Below are 21909 nucleotides of genomic sequence, written 5' to 3' on the forward strand. Positions count from 1 at the left end.
TCCTTGATGTAAAGTTGAGACCATTTTTACCATTTACCAAACCACTGCGATTTCTAGTCAAAGAAAAAGTTGGTCATTCATTTTATATAACCTTCTAGATACTGTAACACACAAAGAAACAAAAAACATGTTTTGAGATTTCACTTCACATAGCCCATATGCAATACATGATTTTAGAGTCACATCCAGCTCCGATGGTTCTTTGGTTTTCAAAGAAGTACTGGTTTATCCCTGGTTCCATCCACCAATTTACCACAAACCTGCAATTACAGTTAGTTGTGGCTCTTTTGGGAAGAGTTTGCTCGTTGGATCATAAAGGTCCCGATCATATGGTGCTTGGATCATCCGGTTGAAAGAGGAACATGTCAACCTGTGCCTATATTTGTCTTATTTTCTTGAGTTATTCCATTATATTATAGTGGGGCGACAGTGGCGCAGATGGTAGAGCGGGCTGTCTCATAGTCGGAAGATAGATGTGCATTGCCGTTGTGTCCTTGGGCAAGACACTTCACCCACCTTGCCTCCAGTGTCTGCGCACATTGGTGTTTGAATGAGAGTGTGAATAGGTGACTAGTTCCTTTCCTCTAAAGCGCTTTGGGCAGGTAGAAGGTAGAAGGTAGAAAAGCGCTATATAATTCACTTGTTTGTGTGGGCTTGGGGCATGTAGCTGTGAACGGATGCAGATGGATACATTAACATTAACTCCTCATATATATTTAGAGTAAGATCTATTCAACATAATTTACTTTGGTGATTCAGTCTGGCATTTGCACCACACAAACCATCTGACCAAAATGACAAAGACCTTTCATTACGGGGGAAGAGAAATGTAAAACATGCAGTTTATCAGTTTTACAACAGTGCCCATAAACAGTAAACTATGAGACGAGGAGGCACTAGTGTGTGGGACATCTCAGTGTCTTACAGTACACGGTCGTAAAACTGAGACAGGCCCCAGTGGGAGGGAAGGGGCCATGACTGATATGTCCCGTTTGAGGAGATGGGCCAAATTGCTTTGACCCACTGGGATGAAGCTGCCGGGACACTAATTGGCAACACTAAGTAAATTAGACTGCGGAGTCGCCAGACACAGAGGAACGATGCCTAATGGACTTTTATCTTTTAATACTGGGTTCTTTGCTTAACAGTGACATGTCATTTCCCCACTGTAACAGCCTACGGGGTGTGAAAAGGTTTGTCCACTGCAGGCTTGACCCGGGACAGACCCTCCAAAAGAAACAGGCGACATTCACAGCATGCCTTCCAAATGTCAACATGAGATACACAAACCACACTGGCCTTTGATCAGAGAGCATTTAGAGAGGCATTACTGTCTTATCTGTCGGCGTGAGCAGGGCCAGGAAGAGACGTGACGAGGGCAGTCATGTTGAAATGAATCTTATCAATAGAAAAAGAGGTTGAGTTAAAAATAATAATAATAATAAGTGTGATATGATGTAGATCCAAAGGAATTAACTACAGACACTACAGGCAAAACTCATTTTGGGCCAAATTGGTCTCTGAACATACAAGCTTTCCCCTGGAAACAAAAAAGGTACCTAATCTTCAATAATATGTTTAAATATTGCACTGATTCAATGTTCCCCCATAGATTTACATGGGAAAACATAATTTCAAGGGCCTTTTTCTCAAAATGCATTTTCCTCTCACTGTGGTGAGAGTTTTTCAGAGGGATTTTTTAATATCTGATTCTTAGGATGATTTATTGAGTTTTGACTGTCAAAAATAAGACAACATTTTTACAGATGTTTTCACTAAAAAGAACAGGTTATTTTAAAACTAAGCACGAAATCCAAAATTCCCTCCGAAAAAGTCTTGGTAACTCATTTATCAACAAAATAAAACCATAGATTTGAATGTAGCTCAATCCGTTATTCAGATTTTGTCGCTGAAAAGAAGGGAAATTTGAGGCATTGTTAGGCATCAATGCAATGTATTTTTTCCCCTCACATTTATGCCTGTAATGAACAGCAAAAGTTTCAAACTGATATCTGTACATTAAAAATGTTTCCCTATTCACCTGCAGTGTCTCGCCTTAAAACAATGACCTGACAAATAGATAAATGAAGGCAGCACTTTGGCCGAGTAGAGCCGTTGCCTCACAGTGAGATGTTTTCTATGTGGGGTGTTCATGTTCTTTCTGTGTCTGGGTGGGTTTTACTCCAGGTGCTCCGTTTCCTGTAATCAACCTAAAACATGCACAATAGGTTCTCCTCATCAAAAACCTAGCACAAGGTGGGTCCAGCTCTTTACAGGGTTTGGATGGGTCAATTTGCAAAGAAGAAGTAAACTCGGACCTTATGACATGGTATTGTTTTCGGGAGTTTTTAAGCTAAAATGTTTTGATGGAGCAACATTTATTCATTAATTTATGCCATTAATCCCCTCTAAAGCAAACATTAAGATTGAAATATCCTGTGTTTTTTAACGATGCAGAGAAAAGCCTGTCCTTCTTGCTCTGTGAGATTGATTGTGTGTTGTGAGATTAGAGTAAACTCATTAGCCCACAGTGGAGTGGTCTATCAGGCCCATTGTTCTGGGCATTGGAGGTATGCCATTGATCCAGACCCAGTCAATCTAATCAAATAATCTGAAAACCACTAACGACAGACCACCAGCCAAATACATGCCACATCTCCGAGAACATGGTGTCATTGTCAGGTAACCCAGACAGATGATTTTTATTCATTTTAAATCTGAAGTCAACAGATTCTTCAATGATTGACAGAAAACTTGGTCGATATGGGCACATTGGTGTAGTTGATATAAATCGCTGATATCAATTGCTTTTTTGCTTAAGGTACATTTGAAGTTGGTCACTTTTAAACATAAACTTAAATAAACGTTTAATCTAGTACTTTTGCATATGACACATTTTTGCTTAAACATATTAACACAATTATATTTAGGATTTTGCCACAGATTGAACGCAGCTTTCTTTAGTTTGGCCATTTTTGTGATGTTTATAGTTTCACTTTCTTATTGAATGGACACTGACAGGAAGTGACATAGATGAAGGTAAACGATTTTAAATTGTTGCCGTGCCGACCATGTTAAGTCAATGGGAAATGAGTCAAACTGCTATTGAATTTTACCTTTATCCATGTCACTTTCTCTCAGCAGCTTGAAAATTCTAAATAAAAATAACTTTTCTGCACAATATTCCTCAATAAAATTTCTGCTTCACTGAAATAAAATAATAATTAAGCAACTGATGGACTTGCAGCTGTTATCCTTCTAAATAAGAACATATTTACAAAAGCATTCAAACCTGTATATGCACTTTAAGTAAAGTCGATTTCCAAAATGCCACCACTGTTGCTACATTGTAATATTTTGGCCAACATGATTGAGGAAACTGTCCTAAATTTAATATTTTCTGTCAGAACAATTAATGTTAGAACATTTTCCTATAATGCAGCGGTTTGAACCTTTTTTGTTTCGCGTCCCCCTTGAGTCTATCACAGGGGTGTCAAACATACGCCCCGCGGGCCGCATGATTTAATCCGGCCCTGCCCTGTAGAGCATAAATTCCAGAGTAAGTCTCTAGCCCATTCCTGTGCGGAGTTATGAATTTTTAAAGAATAACCAGAATGCTCATTCTAGCCACTAGGGGGCATTAAAAAAAAAAAAGGATAGAGTTCCACACGTGTCCAGCAGAGGGCACTGACATAATAAGAGCTCAGGATATGAACAACACATTATAAAGCCATGTGGTAAATGGACAGTCTGCGCCAGGGCGGCTGTGGCTTCAATAACAGTTTACCACCACCAAGTGAATGAATAATGACTACTGCACTTTGAGGAACTTGGGACACAGGCTTGTAAAGTGCAGTACAAGTGTAAGCCGTTGTCATTAATGAAGCTACAGTCAAGTTGGGGCTTTGATCAAATCACAGCTTATTATCATTCATTTATTGGAAACATTTTCTCTATTATATGTGGCCCGCGACACGCTGTGGGAGCTGAATTTCGGCCCGCGACCCAAAATGAGTTTGACACCCCTGGTCTATCATTTCTACTCAAAGTAGTATCCCAAGAGGTGCCGCCGGTTACATAGAAAATTATCCGCTAAAATCTGATTTGTTGTGCATTTATTTAAAATAAAGCAAAAACATTCTGAAATTCAAACCTTTTATCATTGAAATAATATTTATTTTAAAATATTATTGAAATAATGCTCAATTTCACCTTTTGTCCTAATGTACATTTTTAAATTCGTTATTTGCTTGTATGTCAGTCACTGTTTAGCTACAGGGCTGTTACCTAATCAGGCAGTCGGCTACTTTGAAGATAGACTATTTCTTGCAGCCTAGTAGCAATAAACCTTCTGCTTTACTTTTCAACGTGAGTCATCTTATTCGAAAAGGGCACTTGCTTTATATTTCAATCCAGATTTGTGCCACTGTCTGTCACTTTCCTGTGTGCAGCAGCAGCAGCAGCAGCAGCAGCGGCGGCGCAGTGTTTTGGCTCTGTGGGGACACAACACGGTGCAGTAATGTGATGTTATAAAGCCTGGGGAACGGCGCGCTCCCATTGGCTGCCGGGCCCCTGTATAAAGCGCCGCAGTGGCAAATTCAATCAGTTCAACTGCGGCTTCTGCGTGGGCAAGCGGCGCACACACTCACGGGGACGCACACGCTCTGCACTGGAAACAATCCGCGGATCTTTGGTGCGTTTTCCCCCCTTGACATTACACTGCACCTGCGTTGGACTCTGTACTCGCCGAAATGAAGGAAAGGAGGAGTACGCAGCCGCTCGTGGTGAGATGTAAACTGGTGCTGGTTGGAGACGTTCAATGCGGGAAAACTGCGATGTTGCAAGTCCTCGCCAAAGACTGTTATCCGGAGGTATGTGGATACACATGGGCAGTATGACACGCGGGAAAACACTTGCACGTGCACTGCGCCGTTTATATCGATGCTTTAGCCTCGCGAAATGGTGAAAATTGCCTGTAAACGCGTGTTGCGTTTGTTGCAGATGAGACACTTTCCTGCGCATTTTCCCCCATCAAGTCACCTCCGCCAAACCTGTGATAAAACACGCTTTATAGAAAATGGTTATTGCATTCACAGTTTTTTTTTTTTAAATATAGGCTGTACAGGTTTAGTGGACACTGCGTGCAATGCGTAAAGCTTCATATATTAGTAGGACACGCTGTTCCTGTCATTTCAATGAGCTGATGGCCGCACGTTTTCGATCCCCCCGCTAATTCAGCCGGACAAATGTGAAATCGCTGAATTCGAGGAGCATGTGACTGACACGGTCCCACTAACAGCATGTCGCTTAATTGCCCCCCCCCCCAGACGTACGTGCCCACGGTGTTCGAGAACTACACAGCCTGTCTGGAGCTGGAGGAGCAGCGCGTGGAGCTCAGCCTCTGGGACACCTCAGGTAAACGACCCCAGGCTACTTTCCCTTTTTACGCCTTGTTGTGCCTTCATTCTTTGTGTGTCTCGGTCGTCTATTGTCTGCGTGTGCCATTGAGGTGAAGAAGACGCGTCTGCCCGAGTTTGTGTTACAGGCCAGAGGTGGTCAATGAACTCTGAGAATTTACTCAGTCTGTCCTACCTGTCTTTTTGTTCGGAACTTATTACTTTTAGTTGTATGGCCTACATTTCTTTTTACTCTCATGTTTTTGTTGGGGCTGTAGTTGTGGTTTCAATCACCTTACTGTGATTGAAACAAACCTTGAACATTTAGATAGAATCCAGTAAATAACACTGCTATGGGTGCCTAATGACGCTACTGCAAATCATGATTTTAAAGCCAGATATATAACAGAAAGTCTTCCCCTCTTTTGTTTCCCAAATCGAGTTTGTGATCAAATGTTATAGATGAATAATGACATAGAACCAGCAAACACAGACAAACGTGAGCTCAAAAACATTCAAAAGTAGACTAATAGTAAATGAATAGACTACGTTTAAACACTTCAAAATCTCCATTGGTTTATTTTTGTGGAAAGCCAGAAATGTAGCGTCTTGGTGACACTACCCTGAGCTCTATTCTCACTTTAACAAATTTTTCCCCATGGCTTCTTTGAATATAGGTAGAGATACTTGAATCCTAATGCAGACTTTTGTTTACAATACTCTGCATGCACCTGTTGAGCCGCAATCGACCCTGTTTCAAATCTCTAAATCCTTTTCATTACTAGATGTTTTTCCTCTGCCTCAGTTTCATATCCATACGAGTAGACACAGTGGAAAGTAGGTTGAGAGACTGTGATTCTTTCTGCCTGGCTTGTCCTTCTTGTGCATCATATGTTCATTTACACTCTAAGCTTTAAAAAACAGGGTCAATGTGTCAGTGCAGATCTCCCATGGGCTGTGGTGTTAAGCGAGATGACCTGGATCTTTGCATCACCTGTTAGATTCTCTCTCACTCTCCCTCCCTCCTGTCTGCACTCTCTGGGTCACAGTTTCCCTCGCACGTTTTGCGCATCAAATCCTTTACATAACAGCTCCAATTGTGTCAAACGCCGCCGCATGTGTTTACCGTATTACTCGTTTATTCGTGCCCCCTCATTATCTGCCAGGCAGGAAGAGGAAAGTGTAATTCCCCAGTCGGGCCAAATAAATCCTTTTCCTTTTAATCCCACGCTTTGGACCTCATGCGGGAGTATAGGCCCTGGCGGGAGTATTGGGCCGGGATCCCGAGGTTTTTCTGGAGCAGACAGACATGAGGCTGGTCACCAAAGTTTGGTGACCTGCATTCCCCCCCATATGCTCACACCAGGACGGCACCATGCCGCAGATTAGGTCTTTCAATCAGACTGCTCCAGCCCCCGCCTGTGCGCCCCACTGACCCAACAAGTCTGAGATGGCAGATTTCACTTTTTTCCCCTTTATACTCTTGGCTCGTGTCATTTGGCACATGCTCTCCTTTGTTTTTCTAGACCAGCACAATAGCAACAGATAGCTCTAGGCCAATATGCATATGTTTCTCCTCCAAACATGGAACAAAAGGTACAGCTGATGTCAAACCAATTGCTCTGTTGACAGTCAACTCCAATACGACTAGTGTTGTTACTGTATATTTTAGTTGTTAATATAAACATGCTAGAAAGGTTTAGGGAAATATAAAAGCTCTGATAACGTGAAGTAATGAGATACCAAACAAGATGGTTATAGTTGTTTCAGCTTCCTGACAGCCATGGTGGATGAAGCTTTCCTTCATTCAGTAGTGATGTTTTTAACCTAAATCTGTAGATTTAGGTTTAGGTTAAGGTTGCGGTTTGAGGTTTAGGTTACCACCTGGGGAACCTTGTTTTAGTTAGTTTCTAAATAAACACGATCTAATTGCAACTGCAATGCTTGTCAGAAAAATCACAATTGGATATTTTCTCCAAAATCGTTGGACAAACCAACAACAGCGTAGTTCTGTTTATAGTCAACACATCATCTGCATACAGCACTGTTTATAGCTACAGAAATAATATTACAATTCACTCGCCTTCACTTTGATTTAAAACTCTCTCTCTTTTGTTGTGATGAGAAATGCTCTCTCCTCGCCCTCCTCCCCCTCGCTGACAGCAGGCCATAGGCCACCGATGACGTCGTACAGTTTCATCACTGTAATTTTGTTTAATTGCGCGGAGTAGCACTACTGGGCTGGCGGTGCGTCCCAGGATCTGAGCGGGGGCCTCTCATTATCCGAACTCCCCCTGAATTGATCCTCTGACCTCATCACTGGACGGGCGCTCCTTCCTCCCCCGGCCCACCTCGGATTTATACAAACTCAAATCGATGGGTCGGTTTTAATCAGCCTGAGCCAGTCGCATTCGGGGGAGGAGGACCGGGGAAGCCCTGCAAGCAGCTCATAAAAACAGAATAATGTATTTTGCTATAGTGTTAGCGGGTGATTTATATGGGCTTCAATGGCCTCGCTCGACACCTCTTTGAGTTTAATGTATATTTAGTATGTCTCTTTATTTAAGGAGGTTGATCATGATTGAGGGAGCGTTCAATTTAGAAAGATCAATGAATGAATTAAGTACTTTACAGTTTTACTTTTGGTTATTTTAGGTACCACACAAAAATAAACATTGCTGCTTTAAATGAACCTCAAACAAATAAGTGAAAAATAAATGATAAATAATGTGATTTTTGGTTAACATGCCAAATTTTGGTGGGTTTTGCAGTCCCAAACTTCAGAAATGAAAACTACAAACGACAGACTGTACTAGCATGAGCAGATTAATTAGATTTTGTAGGCTGAGTGATCTAATATGGGATTTAATAGGGCTGGCCAGACAATTTGACAAAACACGTAATCCCTTTTTCCTCACTTTGATCAAATTAGAATTAAATACTAAATAGATCATTACAAAAAAAAAAGAAGTATGTTTTACCAATATGGTTAATGTGTTCCCTACAGTTACATTTAACAGAAAATCGTTTCCATTTTATTCTTGTTACTGATTAAATGCGGGTCTATCAATTCAAATGAATCACTATACAATCATTAAATAATGAATTGCACAGCTCCAGTATTTCACATCCCAGTGCGATGAGGGAAAAAAAAGAAAGGGTAGTTCACTTAATACGCAAACCACATTTTCTCTGAACCGGGCCCAAGCTTCAGTGAGTTCTTCAAAAGGCATCCTCTTCTCTCTCTCCACAGGGGGCCTGTCTTCTGACTCTGACCGGCTCTGGCATGTGAACGCCACGCTCTGACGCAATAAGCCGCGTTGTTCTTGAGGCCTTTATCCTCAGCAGTTCCAATAGCCCCCCAATAGCATCCAGACAAAGGCGTTACAAATTGTTGTCATTGTATTGATAGGTATTCCCCTTTGCGATCCTTACATTGCTACTATCATGGAAAAGCATCTGTGTGTCGGTCTCAGTCTGGTCAGAATGTGCTACACTTCATAAACGCTGTAATGTTGACTAGAGAGAGAGGTCTTCAAACACAACACAGTGCTGATAGCAAAGGAAAACAATGCAGGACCAATCAGAAACAGACATAACAATAAAAATAATCATTATAACACTAAATTAAAGCCGCGCGCGGCGATAAAGGCCCTTGCGACCGCCCCGCTCGCTCTCGCCCCTTGCGAAATATCTTTCTCAGCACGCCACAGGAGGAGAGAGGTTATTTCAGGTCATGTCGCCCTCACATGTTTTCTACATGGTCCCCAGTGTTTGCCTCAATTGTTTCCCTACTATCTCCCCATTTCTTTCTCTTTAGTTTTGCATATTGTGAAAGCGTTCTTTTTCATGAGGGTGGGACCATAGTTTTCCAATTCATGTTCTTCCGAGTAGGTGCCGAGTTAAAAAAAAAAAAAAAAAAAAAAAGAGGCAAGGTCAGAATTGATCCAGCAGTCCCATGGTTGGGAGCCCAACGCTCTATCTATGATGCTACACAGGTATAGGACATGTGACAGCCGAACTGACAAATATCTTATGAAATGCCCTACGGTCATGTGTTTTAGGCTCGGATGATGTGTGCAGCAGCCCATCTAAAAGGAGAAAGCAATAGAAAAGTGTCAACGCTGTGTTTGGACTAGCAACTGCCTTCACCTGAGACGAACACGCTATCACTGAGAGATAAAATTCCAGACAAACATGGGCCTGATGAGAGCGAGACTTCTCTAAATTCCCAGGCCGAAATTAGGTTACAGCACCCCACTGGAGAAGAGGGGTCATTTCCTCGTTTCTAGTGAGGGTGGGACCATAGGCGGTGATTCATGTTCTTCCCAGTAAGTGCCAAGTCCAAAAAGTGTCAATTTTGGAATCGATCCAGTCATCGTATGGATGGTAACCCAGCTCTCTACCAATGGAGCTACACAGGCTGTGAAAAACACAGCTGATTTTACATTAATCTTCTGAAAGACCGCACTGGTGTAGAAAACAGAGCTACAGTTTGGGCAATAGTATATTGAATCATTTTGTAATTAGGGTAAATTCCCCTGGCCGCCCAAAGATTTGTTGAGAGTGTGCTCAAGCCCCAAAGCACCCTCGATATACAGTATGAAGCACTATTTTGGTGAGTCCCATATAGTACGAGGAACACACAGAGAGACGGACAGGAAACAGCCTAACTGAACTTCCTGGAATTGTACTGTCCAGAAAAAGCTGAATTTGGAGGCAAAAAAATCCAAATTAAAACATCTTTTGGTGACAGAGGGGTAGTATAAATACGTATGAGTCTAAACTGTGGCTTTTGTGAATAAAGGGGGAAATTTGGGAAATTGACGAATTTCAGGAGAAACTCTGACAGAGTGCAACATGCTGCCAGGCAAAGAACTCTGGCTATTTTCAGGGAGGATGGGCGGGCCACTTACAAGCCAATTTAAAGGCAATTTAAAGGCATCGTTGGCGATAGCGGCTGCGTTTGCTCACCATTAGGTCCAGGTCGAGAATGTGCACGTGCGCCGGATTGGGTCCGTTCCAATCCAACAAAGTCTGTGAAAGATATGAGGCTTTGAAATTTGCTGAAAATGGTCTCTCAGTTGCGGCCTTGTCATGACCACGCCCAATAATTTAAAAAAGATTGAAATGATGATTTTGAAAGCCACATGGGTTTGGGACATGTTGGCAAAAATTGGAGGCTTTCCTTGGAGGCTTTCCATTGAAAACTCTGGGATCAGGGGCCAGAAGTTCAAGAGGTACGATTTTGAAGGTTTGAGGTTCGGGGCAAGATGGCCGCCTTCCTGTAGCATTTAGGGTGGGGTCATAGTATAATTTTTTACATGTCCTGATGTGGTCTATGTCCCTGGCCAGTGTCACTTTTGTACAATGATTTTTTTTGCGACCGGTCTTCCATTGACCCAATGTAAACTTCCTGTTTGAGGGGGCGCCACAGAGCCAGGTTTTATTATTTTCTCTCGCCAACCCCGCCCAAAATTTGAGCTTGCGGAGCACTAAGTTTTGACCCCTGTTGCCTGCATATCGCTTCACGTTTGCTACGTGAATTCTTGCGTTTTCGTCCCCCGTTAACGATATTAATTAGTCCCTCACGGGACACTGCGTGTCCGTTGCTCGGGCCTAAATATATCCACCCCTTGTAATGAAATCTGTTTAACCCATATTGTAAAAGACCACTGAGTGCACTGTTCATATAATTTTTTTTTTTTTTAAGTGAGGCTAGTTGCGCTTCCTTTACAGTAAAGCTCCCTGGCAGTTGTAAACTTCATCTCTACAAAGAAGTGGGATTTAAGAAATATGCGATAGGAATGAGTTTGGACTGCGACCAACAGTTGAAACTTTACCTTCATTTGTTTGGAAATAAAAATCCAGGTAGAGGGATTTTAATGGTGCCAAAACACCATTGTGGCTAGAAGATAATGATACAGTGCCCTTTGACCATAACTGTTTCTAGTGGCAGATACTACACATAACGCTGCATTGCTAGTGTCATCCCATGCTGTCCCCGTTTTCACTTTGCTGTGGGCATCACACCATCCAGACTCAACCCTCCCTCAGCCTCCGGACCTTCGAGATGCTTTTATAGCGTTTCTCTGTTCATCTGCCTTTCGCTGCTACTCTTATGCATCAGATACCCCATCTGTTGTAAAGACGAGGCGTAATGTCGAGAAAGAGGAGGTGAAGCTCGCATGTTTAGGCCATACAGTATTTGCTGCATGTGCATTGATCTTTGCAGGGGAAGCGATGGGGGATCTTGTGCGGTCGCAGGCTGCAGGAAGGATTAATGGCACGGGAGCTTCTTTGTGGTCCCTTCAGAGGGTGAACACTGCTCTGCCATCTCCCTGCTATTGGCGTTTCCCTGCTGTTTCATCCACTTAATAACTTGGTTAGAGTGTCAGGAGAGCACGGCTAAACCTCTTTTTACACATGGGTGGTATGATTTACAGCAGCCATGTCAGAGTTAAGGCTCAAGGCATGTTAACCAAGGCATTGTAGCAAACAAGAGTAGAGACTATAGACAGACAGACAGACAGACAGACAGACAGACAGACAGACAGATAGCAACCAAGTCCAGTCTAGGATATTCTAAAACCTGTGATGCATCCACAAGTCCTTAGATCTAATATAACTAATTTCATTTTCCATTACAGTTACCACATAATCTACCCACTTTCTCCAAAGGCTTTTAGCCAATTTGCTATGTGTACTACTATAATTCTAAGAGGAGCCCTGCTACAATTAATACCACCATTATTTATTCTGATTTAATCAAAGCCATTACTCACTCACAGAGTAATTACAACTTTGTTTGCTCTCATTACGATTCCCATTCATCAGCATTTCCCTCTGAAATGGAGACCATTACATGTACCACTATTCCTGCTTTAAACATTTAAACATGCAAGCTCTACTAATGAATCACCGTGTCTAGAAGGTCAAAGTCATTTCTCTTTAGCCTTGACAAGATGTTAAAAAACACTTCGGACACATCTCCCGTCCCTGTTTTCTTCCTGGCAGGACAACTCATCTGTCAGCTTTAATTGCACTGTCTCCTGGACATCCTGCACAGCACTCCTATTGATCGCTGCATTTAGATCAGCGGCCGTTTAATGCGCCCTCACACCCAGGGCAGGGCGAGATAACCCTCGGGAGATGGGGGAGATTTAGGACGCGTCTTTGGCTCTGCACAGACACAACATGCCACAACAGAACGGCTAATTGTTCCTATTTCAATGAAGGCTGATGGCCTCAGACCCTGCTTTTGTTTGGTGGCTCAAGGTGTAACTGTTGATAAGGGACAAGCAGTACTTTGCATTTAGGGGGTTAACGATTACTCTGTTTACGAGGAGTGTTTGCTAGTTGTAAGCTAAACTTTGAGTAAAAAGCATCTAAAGTAGTGTGGTCATTCAACCGATTTTGCAAACAAGTGTGCTCCTTTCTCGCTGACACCTATGCTGACTTATCTGGCCTTGGTTTTCCACCTATCTCACTATGGCCTGCATTGTTTAATCCCAGAGTGCGAAGTGCTTTTTAATAGTTAGGTCTACAGGCAATTCTGTGGTAAGAACAGTGCCTGGTTTGGAGTTTGAAGAAGTGCATAATTTCATTGGTGCTTGAGTGGAAAGTATTCTTATTTTGTTTAAGCTCAGGTTCAAGGAGGTTATACAGTATGTTGCTATATCATCAACAAATAAATATGCTCTCAATGATTAGCCGGACACTGACAACACTATTTTATAGTAATTTATTTTTATAAAGCAGTTGGAAAGGGACTTAATGCGAATGTAAAAGAAATAACGTTTGGCTTCCTGTAGTTAATACAAAAAGTCTCCATGGAGACGTTATGGCAAAGTCCCGCCCCCAGCAAAATCAGGTGTGAGGAGAGGTCCCTGCACGTAGTGAAGATGTTTTGTGAAATATGTTAAGTTATATTTGTGCTAGTATCTCATGACAGTTGATGTGGTGTAAGATGAAATGTTAAGCAGTATGGCTTTAAAACGTCTATCCTGGTATTAGTAAATGTTATTTGTTTTTAATGTGAATAGAATTCAGATGAATCAACAGAAGGTGATTGTCTCATAGTGCCCAACCCAAATGTAGTTGCACAAATAATCTTTGGTCGTGTCCAGTTTGTGACCCCTTGATAAAGCCAGTATCCATAACATTTAAAATCAACATGGTGTTTATAACCTCAACCTTCTATTGAGCGTATTATTGCCACATCCTTGCCCTATTGTTTGCTGTAGCCACCGCTCTGTTTATTAGTTGAAAGAACCCAGTGGAATGTGAGAGCAGCTTGTCATTATTCCGCTCACAGCACCCGGCAGCTGGCAAAATTTGGTTTTACCCTTTGATAATGTGCAAAAGCATTAAGTATTCATGAAGTTGATCTATATGCACACGGCCATGTTGCAGGCTACTGTTTGATTCGCTCCTCTTTTTTTTTTGCCCTGATACCTTGTTGTTGTTCCTTTGCTGTAAATCAATTAACTTGGCGTTGTGTAATAGCTAATTAGTCACCGCTTTTGTTATCTGTTGCTCTAAAAGGGTACACATTTGGGGATTCGCAAACATGCTAATCCCATTGAGCGGCTTCCTCTGTTGCGGGAGATAGCAGAGTGTTGCGCACCCCTGGCAAAACCCAAACTTTAAATCTTGTTATAAGTGAGGTTTTTGTTTGGTGAGGGTCCTTATCAGGGCGCAGAGCTGAGGGATGTCCCCAGCGGTGTGTGGGTGGGTGGGCAGTGGCTGGTGTGCGCTGATTGATAGGCATTTAAGTCTTTATGGAGCCAGCGGTGGGTGGAATGCATGATGTTGTCGTCAGTGGATTCCAAGGCTGTTGCTGTGGTAACAGAGAGTGGAGGTATGGCATGGCGCGCCTCTGGATCTTTTCTTTTTAGGAGAGGGGGGATGGCATGCACACACTCGCAGCACCACTCGATTTGACGACCCCACCCCTTACCAGCAACAGTATAGATATTTTTCTGCTTTTATAAAGTGTAGCTAAAATAGAAATGCTTCCTCAAAATACTGTTTTAGCTGCTCATAAGGCAACAGTAATTATCAATACCTTTTTCCACCTCTTTCTTGCACAGTTAAAATTAGATCCCATGCTCTTCTGTGGTTCTAGTCGTTGTTTGATTAAGAGCAGAGGAACCTGAAGTCCAAAGGGCTTCTTGCTGAATCGGTGCACATCACCAGAGATTATCCATTTTTTTTCAAGTTCAATAATTCTACACAATTCTAACCTCAACAACTGACATTGTATTGTGACAATTGTGACATTGTATTGTGACAATAAAATACATACATTAAGGTTTTAAGCATAAATAAAGGTGTGGGGCGCGGTTTAAAAATACACTCAGTCAAAGATGTCACGGCACTGACCACCGATCTGTGGCCCTTCACTCCGGGTGTGCTTCAATATGCTGCCTTTAACACCTCTGATTAAGAGCCTATTCTATTTCGTTATATATTAGTTTATTGGTCATGGATTTGTCATATTTACGGCCCGTTTCAGACAAAGTTTTGACCTGGTAGTCCTCAACTATTAGTGGTGGGAACCTCTGGGTACCTCACGATTTGATATGATATGCGATACATGGCTTACGATAATCTCACGATTTGTCTCACATTTTATCCATCGTGTATATTTGTGCTTTGTACCCCTTTTTCTTAAAAAAAAAAAAAAAAAGAAATGAATAACTGATCCCTTACTTATTCTATTGATCTGTCAGTGACATCAATTATATAAACTATCATTGAGTCATTAAAAGTAATTTTGGCGTCAATGTTAATATTTGCGTGACAGTGTTTGGTCAAAGTGCTGCCCTCTACTGTTCTGACTGAATTCTTGATCAATATTGGCCTATTGACTGTGAAATCAGTAGAGCCTTGCTACCTCATTAACATGCATGAAGTCATTTATTAACATGCGTTAATAACATGCGTTATCATTAACGTCATCAAAAGTATCGATATTGGAATAAAAAGCATCGTCCCACAAAATATCGCAATATATCGAAAAATGTATATATTGTCACACATCAACTATAGACCTTTTTTAGTATTTACATAAAAGGTTTCTTTGACCCATGGGTTTTGGGGATGGAGAGAGGAGAGAGACATTCAGCAAACTGTCAGAGCTGGAACCTGAACCCCACGCAAGTGTCCCATATGTACAGAAGCTTTAACCACTAGACTATCAGCTGCACATTTGTAAACCTGTTGTTCTTTCAAACGTGGTACTTGGTGTACAGTTTTTGTGAGCTCACATAATTCTTGTTACAATAAACCGTTCCCTATCGTTCAGCGGTGTAAGAACATTTCCATCTAGAATTCTGAGCATGTTTTTTTTTTACTACTCCAAGGAAAGATCAATAAGGATTTGAAGGAGCGCTTGTCATCTTTTCCTTTAGCCAATGGGAGGAGCCGGTAAAGGAGCAGCTCCAGGTACAGGGAAGAGGGTCTCAGCAGGGAAAAGCTGATCTGATAGCCCCTAATCCCAGCCGCTGGATTCACTGCATGCTCTGCTCCGCCACAGTCGGTTCATCAAACACTCATTCATCTCTGTGAAATTAGACTTGGTTTAAAACATTGTTTTGATTGTGAGCCAAAAGTGATATCTTACATTGCAAGCAATTCAGTGACAAGGGAAATTATTTAAACTAGCCTTTAACAGTCGATTCAAAAGTTTACAGCTTTCTTAGTGATGCAAAGATCCCTTAGGGGCCCCTCAATAATTTACATTTACTGTATTTAAATAGGCAGTGTACAGCTTAAAATTACATATACAATAAGAGATATTAATGACTGTTGGTTAAATTATGATTATGAATTCCCAGAGTTGGTGCACAGGTCAATAACAGGTCAATAACAGGCTGTCTGTCACGCTTTACTCCTAGCTAGACAGTTAGGATTGTTATTGTGAGTCTTACCATAGATTGCTTTGTTTTGCAGGTTCTCCTTACTATGACAATGTGAGGCCCCTCTGTTATAGTGATTCGGATGCAGTGCTGTTGTGTTTTGACATCGGTCGCCCGGACACTGTGGATGGAAGTCTCAAAAAGGTAACTCATCTTCAAATCCAAATTATGCATCGCTAAAAGCAAAGGATCTCTTGGTCACATAGATTAACCAAAACAACTCATTGGTTTCACAGCTTTCTAGAAGTATAACCAGTATAACCCATTAACAAATGTGTGACTGAAAAAAGACACCTCTTTATCCTATAGTGAAGAGGAAAAGAAATGTACCTTACTTTATGTTTGTAGACATGTAACTACACACAGTTTTTGTTTGGCAGTAATTACTGAGATGATAAAAAACAGGTCAAAACAAATGCACTTTGGCCGTTTTAAAAGGCCTCTGCTTTGCTTTAGGTTGAATGTTTTGATGTCATGAACTCCCATGTTTTTGTTTGTGCAGTGGAAGACTGAGATCCTGGACTTCTGCCCGAGCACACGGATCCTTCTAATTGGCTGCAAGACTGACCTTCGCACGGACGTCTGCACTCTGATGGAACTATCTAACCAGAAACAGACACCTCTCACCTATGAGCAGGTGAGACTCTGAACATAGGACTTATAAGGAAGTTCATTTTTCACAATGATCTATTTGTGGAAGACGGGACAGCACATAATCAACATGAGACATTCAAAGTCCACATGTAAATATGTAAATATGTAAATACCTTTCAGGTAGATTGAGATCGATCTTTTCTTGTAGAGAATAACTTTAATAATAACTTTGAGAAATAAGCTTTGGAGAGTGATGCGTATAAAATGACTTGTACGTTTGCTTTTGTCCTATAGGGTGCTGCTATGGCCAAACAGTTGGGTTGCGAGGCTTACCTGGAGTGCTCCGCCTTTACCTCAGAGAAGAGCATCCACAGTGTCTTCCGGACGGCCGCATTGGCCTGCATCAACAAACTCCAGGCCGTCGCAAAGCCCAGCCCCACGCGCCGCCTCTCCAAAAGACTGCTGCACCTGCCCAGCAAGTCCGACCTGCTCTCCTCCACCTTCAAGAAGGAGAAGACCAAGAGCTGCTCCGTCATGTGAGTGGATGCCATCTCTGGTTTCCGACAGGTCTCTTCTCCCAGCCCTTGCCTCTTTTGGTCTTGGGGAAGGGGGGGTGGGCACGATTTATCAGGACATCCTGCTGAATCCTTCCCCTAACCCCCCCAGTAAACCTAAATGCCGCATCAGAAGAGGTGGACACTGCGCTGTCCACTTGCTCCTGAACTTTCAAATGCACATCTGTCTATTTCCACTTGCTGTTTGAAGAAAATGTTTTATTCAAGGTTCCTGACATGAGCCGTCATTTGTTGCCAGTAAAAGAAAGACACCACAATATATACAATACTACATCATTTGTTGAGTTTGTCCAAAATTGGAAATGTGCAACGCTATCGATGTATAAAAAAAAAAAACCTCTCAATTAATTCAGTCAGTATTTACTATTAAGCTAAATCCAGCATGACCCCATCAGGAGCTAGCGAACGTCCTCCCTCCTCGACTGAAACAAGTAGCAGTGCAAACAGAGGGGGAAAACAGTTTATATCGGTGGTCCTAAGAACAGTGAGACGATGAGGAGGGATGGCTGCGATACAGGCTGCAGGTACAGAGATGGCCTGGTGGCGGCGCTCTGGACAGCTCCTCCCGTTTTAAGGCGGACAAATAAGAGCAAACCAAATCAAAAGGGAAGTTTATTCGGGCTTCCAGAATTGCTGTGGCTTGAAAGTACATGATGAAGGAGAACATTTATAAGACCTAAAAGCCTTGCCGTGGCTTATATCAGTCACTGTGCGCGAAACGCTTGGATCTGGCTGCTAATGCAACTCTCCGTAGGTTTAGATTATCATTTGGATTTGTAGCATTGTTTGAGCTGTTCTTTGACGGTATGCAGTTTTTGAAAATGCCTTTCATATCACAATTCCACAATCTTTGGATTTATATGTGCCTGTGAGTTTTCTCATTTGTAAAATATAATTCAATGTAGCACTCCCAATGACTTCCAAGACTTGTGTGTTTTTTTCCTTAAAATCCTGATATCCAATAAGCAGCACTTCACTGTATAGGGCACCAATAGCTATGGAGCAAAGCAGGGCCCTGATCAGTGCTTAAATCATCAGCCCCATGGTTGGGTTGACCGTAAAGCAGCGATGATTTAAGCACGTGTGAAACAAGGGCGACCCGTGTGGCAATAAAATGCAGCTTTGTGATTACTGTGATATGCTACAAAGCTCCATAGACCATCTCCTGCTGTACAAAAAGGCTGTTGATATTTGTGTGCTATCAACAAAATAACAAACCGGAGATCAGGATGACAAACCCCACAAGATGCGGTCAGTGTTTGGTAGACAAAGTGCTTTAAAAACATTTTGCATTGGGAAACTGCATAATGCAAAAGTCTAACCATTGTGAAAGGGCTTAGAAGTACTGGGGGTTTGTAGTTTGAATCAAATGCACAGGCTGGCCCTGTCCAAAGAATGCTATTATTTTTACTTAATGATTTTTTGATTTCAGTCTTTCAAAGCATGTTGTGAGCCTTCATGTTGTTTTTGAGGAAGTGTCTATGAAGCCGTGGACAGCTGCAAAATGGTGATTTGCACATAAACCTTTAGTTCACGGTCGCACCAAAATTTGCAGCATCGCCTAGCAACGATTAAGCCAGGAAGCAGCGTGGACCGAGACAGAGACGGGGAGGATCAGTGGCACAGATCCCCACATCCAGACAGTAACAACGTCTACCAACACACGTCATCAGCCTCATGAGAATCAAATGGGCTGCATAATAGTGACATTCTGTTATGTTGATATTTAAAGCCCCGACATAGCATTTCACACAAGAAACTGAATAAAAAAGCATTTATTTCATTATGGGTTATTGGTGAAAAATACCTCAAAAACACACGTCTTCATGTGAGGGGGCTCGCCTCTTGTTTATTTGCTTGGTGCGGGACATCACCAGCTAATCTCCATGGAGGTGGTGCCACTTTGCTTTCACTTCAGGTTAAAAGAACATGATGATAACCAAAATGGTTTATTTCAATAACCAAGAGTTTTGTTTCTTAATTTGTTTAACAAAAAAAAAAAGTTTAGTCTTTTCCACCTACAGTATATTTGAATTGAGGTCATGTTTCATTCAATTGGCTGGAACTCTATTAAGTCTATTTTCTTGCACTGCATATTTTATGGAATTCTGATACACTAAACACTAAAACAGCAATCTGCACGATATTTTGCAGCCCTAATATCTATTTTACTTTTCATTGACGTGTCCCGGTGCAGGAATGAGGTGGCTCATAGACCTGTTCTCAATCTTTGTGTTCTGGTCAGTGTGTGGTATTGGTGCAGTCCAACTCCTAAAGCATGTCCTATTGAAGTTGTTTGATTGTACATATCTTCTGTCTTCTGTTTTATAATCATTGTAAGGCACACACAAGGTGTCCGAGGAACTGTTGATGTAAATGTGAATATTTATTTAGTCGCTCTTTTTTGTTGTCATGTACATTGATTTGAAATCTATTTTGTAAATTGAGGCTTTTCGTTTTGGTTTCTTGCTGTGTTAATAAAGCTCGCCTTGTTTGGCATCATTTGTTTCCGTTTGGGTCATTTATGTAGAATTTACTTCAGTAACATGTTAAAGCTGGAGTACCTAACTTTTTGTTGTTGTAGAGTACATTTATTTTTGTCGCCTAAGAGTATATTGTAAACACAGACCAGATAACAAATAACAGACCTTGGTCCTATATCTTCACCTAAATGCTCATGGAGCGATGGAAGATAAAAGAATAATCTAAATTGGTGCCTTTTATTTCACTTCACTTTTCCACTGCTCGAAGCTGTACATGGATGTGACACTTATAATAAATTAATTTCCTTGAGCTAGTTTGGACAAAAAACATAAAATTCTAAATTTGAACAGTAAAAATTAGGTACCCCAGCTTTAGTAGTTAATCAACAACACAAAAGAAGTGGCGGTGGAATCATTAGTCAAACAATTAAACAGGAATTTAGTGTTTTGAGCAGCACAATAACCTTGTGCAGTGGTTCCTTAGTACCAACTCGTAAAATATATGACCTTTTATCACCAAGCTCAATGGTCTCAGTGGTCTCGACTAAAACAGGCCCAAAGTGCTTTACAGCAAGGATCCACTCACCCGTTCACTCTCATTCATATTTCAGGGTTAACCCAGGGGCCCATGGGTAGGTTAAGTTGGCCCTGCCCTAGGATGTAAAGCGACGACCCTCCAAGTAAAATGCAGTGTAACTATGAGATAAGTCTTTCAAGCTGAAATTATGGTAAAAAACAACTGTGTTTTCAGTACCTACATTTTGAGACATTTTTCCTGGGAAAGGCTCGCGATGGAACCCACTTTCCTCCAGTTTCATCTCATCAACACTCAATAACAATCTTCAATAGCCTCAACCAATCTCCACACATGTGCTGCTGTTTCTGCCAAGGAAATGTCTGTAAACCTGTCGATTATAAAGTCCCTTGACAATTATTGAGATAGACCAAAGTACAGTAATTCATTTGAGTGATATCTTAACAAATATGAGATTTGACCATTTCCATTGATTGAAAAGCCTTTTGTCGTAATAAAAGCTCAAAGTCGTGAAAAGTCGCTCTCTTCTTCAGAAAACCATATCCAGTTATGTATCTCCTCACTCATTTCCATATGAAGTGTGTCCCTTATCTCCTCCACTCCATTGGCGGTAATAATTCCCGTAACAGGCCCGGTGTCGCCGAGTGCACGCGGAGCTCGCCTCATTAGGGACCGAACAAATTTGAATCGTGATGGATGGGGGATTACTGTCATCTCGTATCTCTTCTTTAGCGCTGAACGGAGATGAGAGCAGCTGATGAGGAGCGCGTCTGGATAATCCTCCGAAACCTCAGAGACCAGAGTGTGTCGCATGTAATTAAGACACAGTTAACAGCGGCACGATCGGGAAACTCCGGGTTCAGCTAAAGGGGAGCAAGATCCCTAATTGAGACTGCTGTAAAACAAACCAACGCGTGGGGAAGACCAAAAAGTGGAGACTGACACATTAGGTTTTCTAGACTTCCTGGGTTCGATTCCCTATCTCTATGGGGGGCTTTTTTGTGCATGTTGCCACAAAGTCAGAACTTAAGGAACCCCGCCTATATATAGGGACTGGACAAGAAGAACTGAAGCTCCAACAAGGACTGGACGTTCTGCGATGTTTGCCCCCGCGTCTGCCGAGGGACTCCCATCGGCCCTGGGTCTTTAATGTTTGTGCAGTCCTTTGAGGAAACTCTCATTGTGATATTGAGCCAAACCAAACCATAGATTGATTGATTGATTGATTGATTGATTGATTGATTGATTGATTGATTGATTGATTGATTGATTGATTGAAGTCTTTAAAAAGCTACATTTCAAACGGGAGTGACAGTTGCTAAAGTTCAGTTTGACGCCAGTTTTTCTCCCCTTAGTCTCAGTGACACATCTGAAGACGCTTCTCTCCTCTGTGTTCAAACG

General features: G+C 41.8%; 1 protein-coding gene across 1 annotated transcript; it reads left to right on the forward strand.

Moving 5' to 3' along the window:
• Positions 1 to 4576: 4576 nt before the first annotated feature.
• On the forward strand, positions 4577 to 19418 carry rnd1b (Rho family GTPase 1b). The gene is made up of 5 exons (XM_079557683.1): positions 4577 to 4871; positions 5328 to 5415; positions 16356 to 16465; positions 16824 to 16958; positions 17210 to 19418. The coding sequence occupies exons 1-5, from the start codon at positions 4752 to 4754 to the stop codon at positions 17453 to 17455; spliced, it is 699 nt and encodes a 232-aa protein (XP_079413809.1). The 5' UTR covers positions 4577 to 4751; the 3' UTR covers positions 17456 to 19418.
• The last annotated feature ends 2491 nt before the right edge of the window (positions 19419 to 21909 follow it).

This window comes from Gobius niger (assembly GCF_951799975.1).
Source record: "Gobius niger genome assembly, chromosome: 6".
Taxonomy (NCBI): domain Eukaryota; kingdom Metazoa; phylum Chordata; class Actinopteri; order Gobiiformes; family Gobiidae; genus Gobius; species Gobius niger.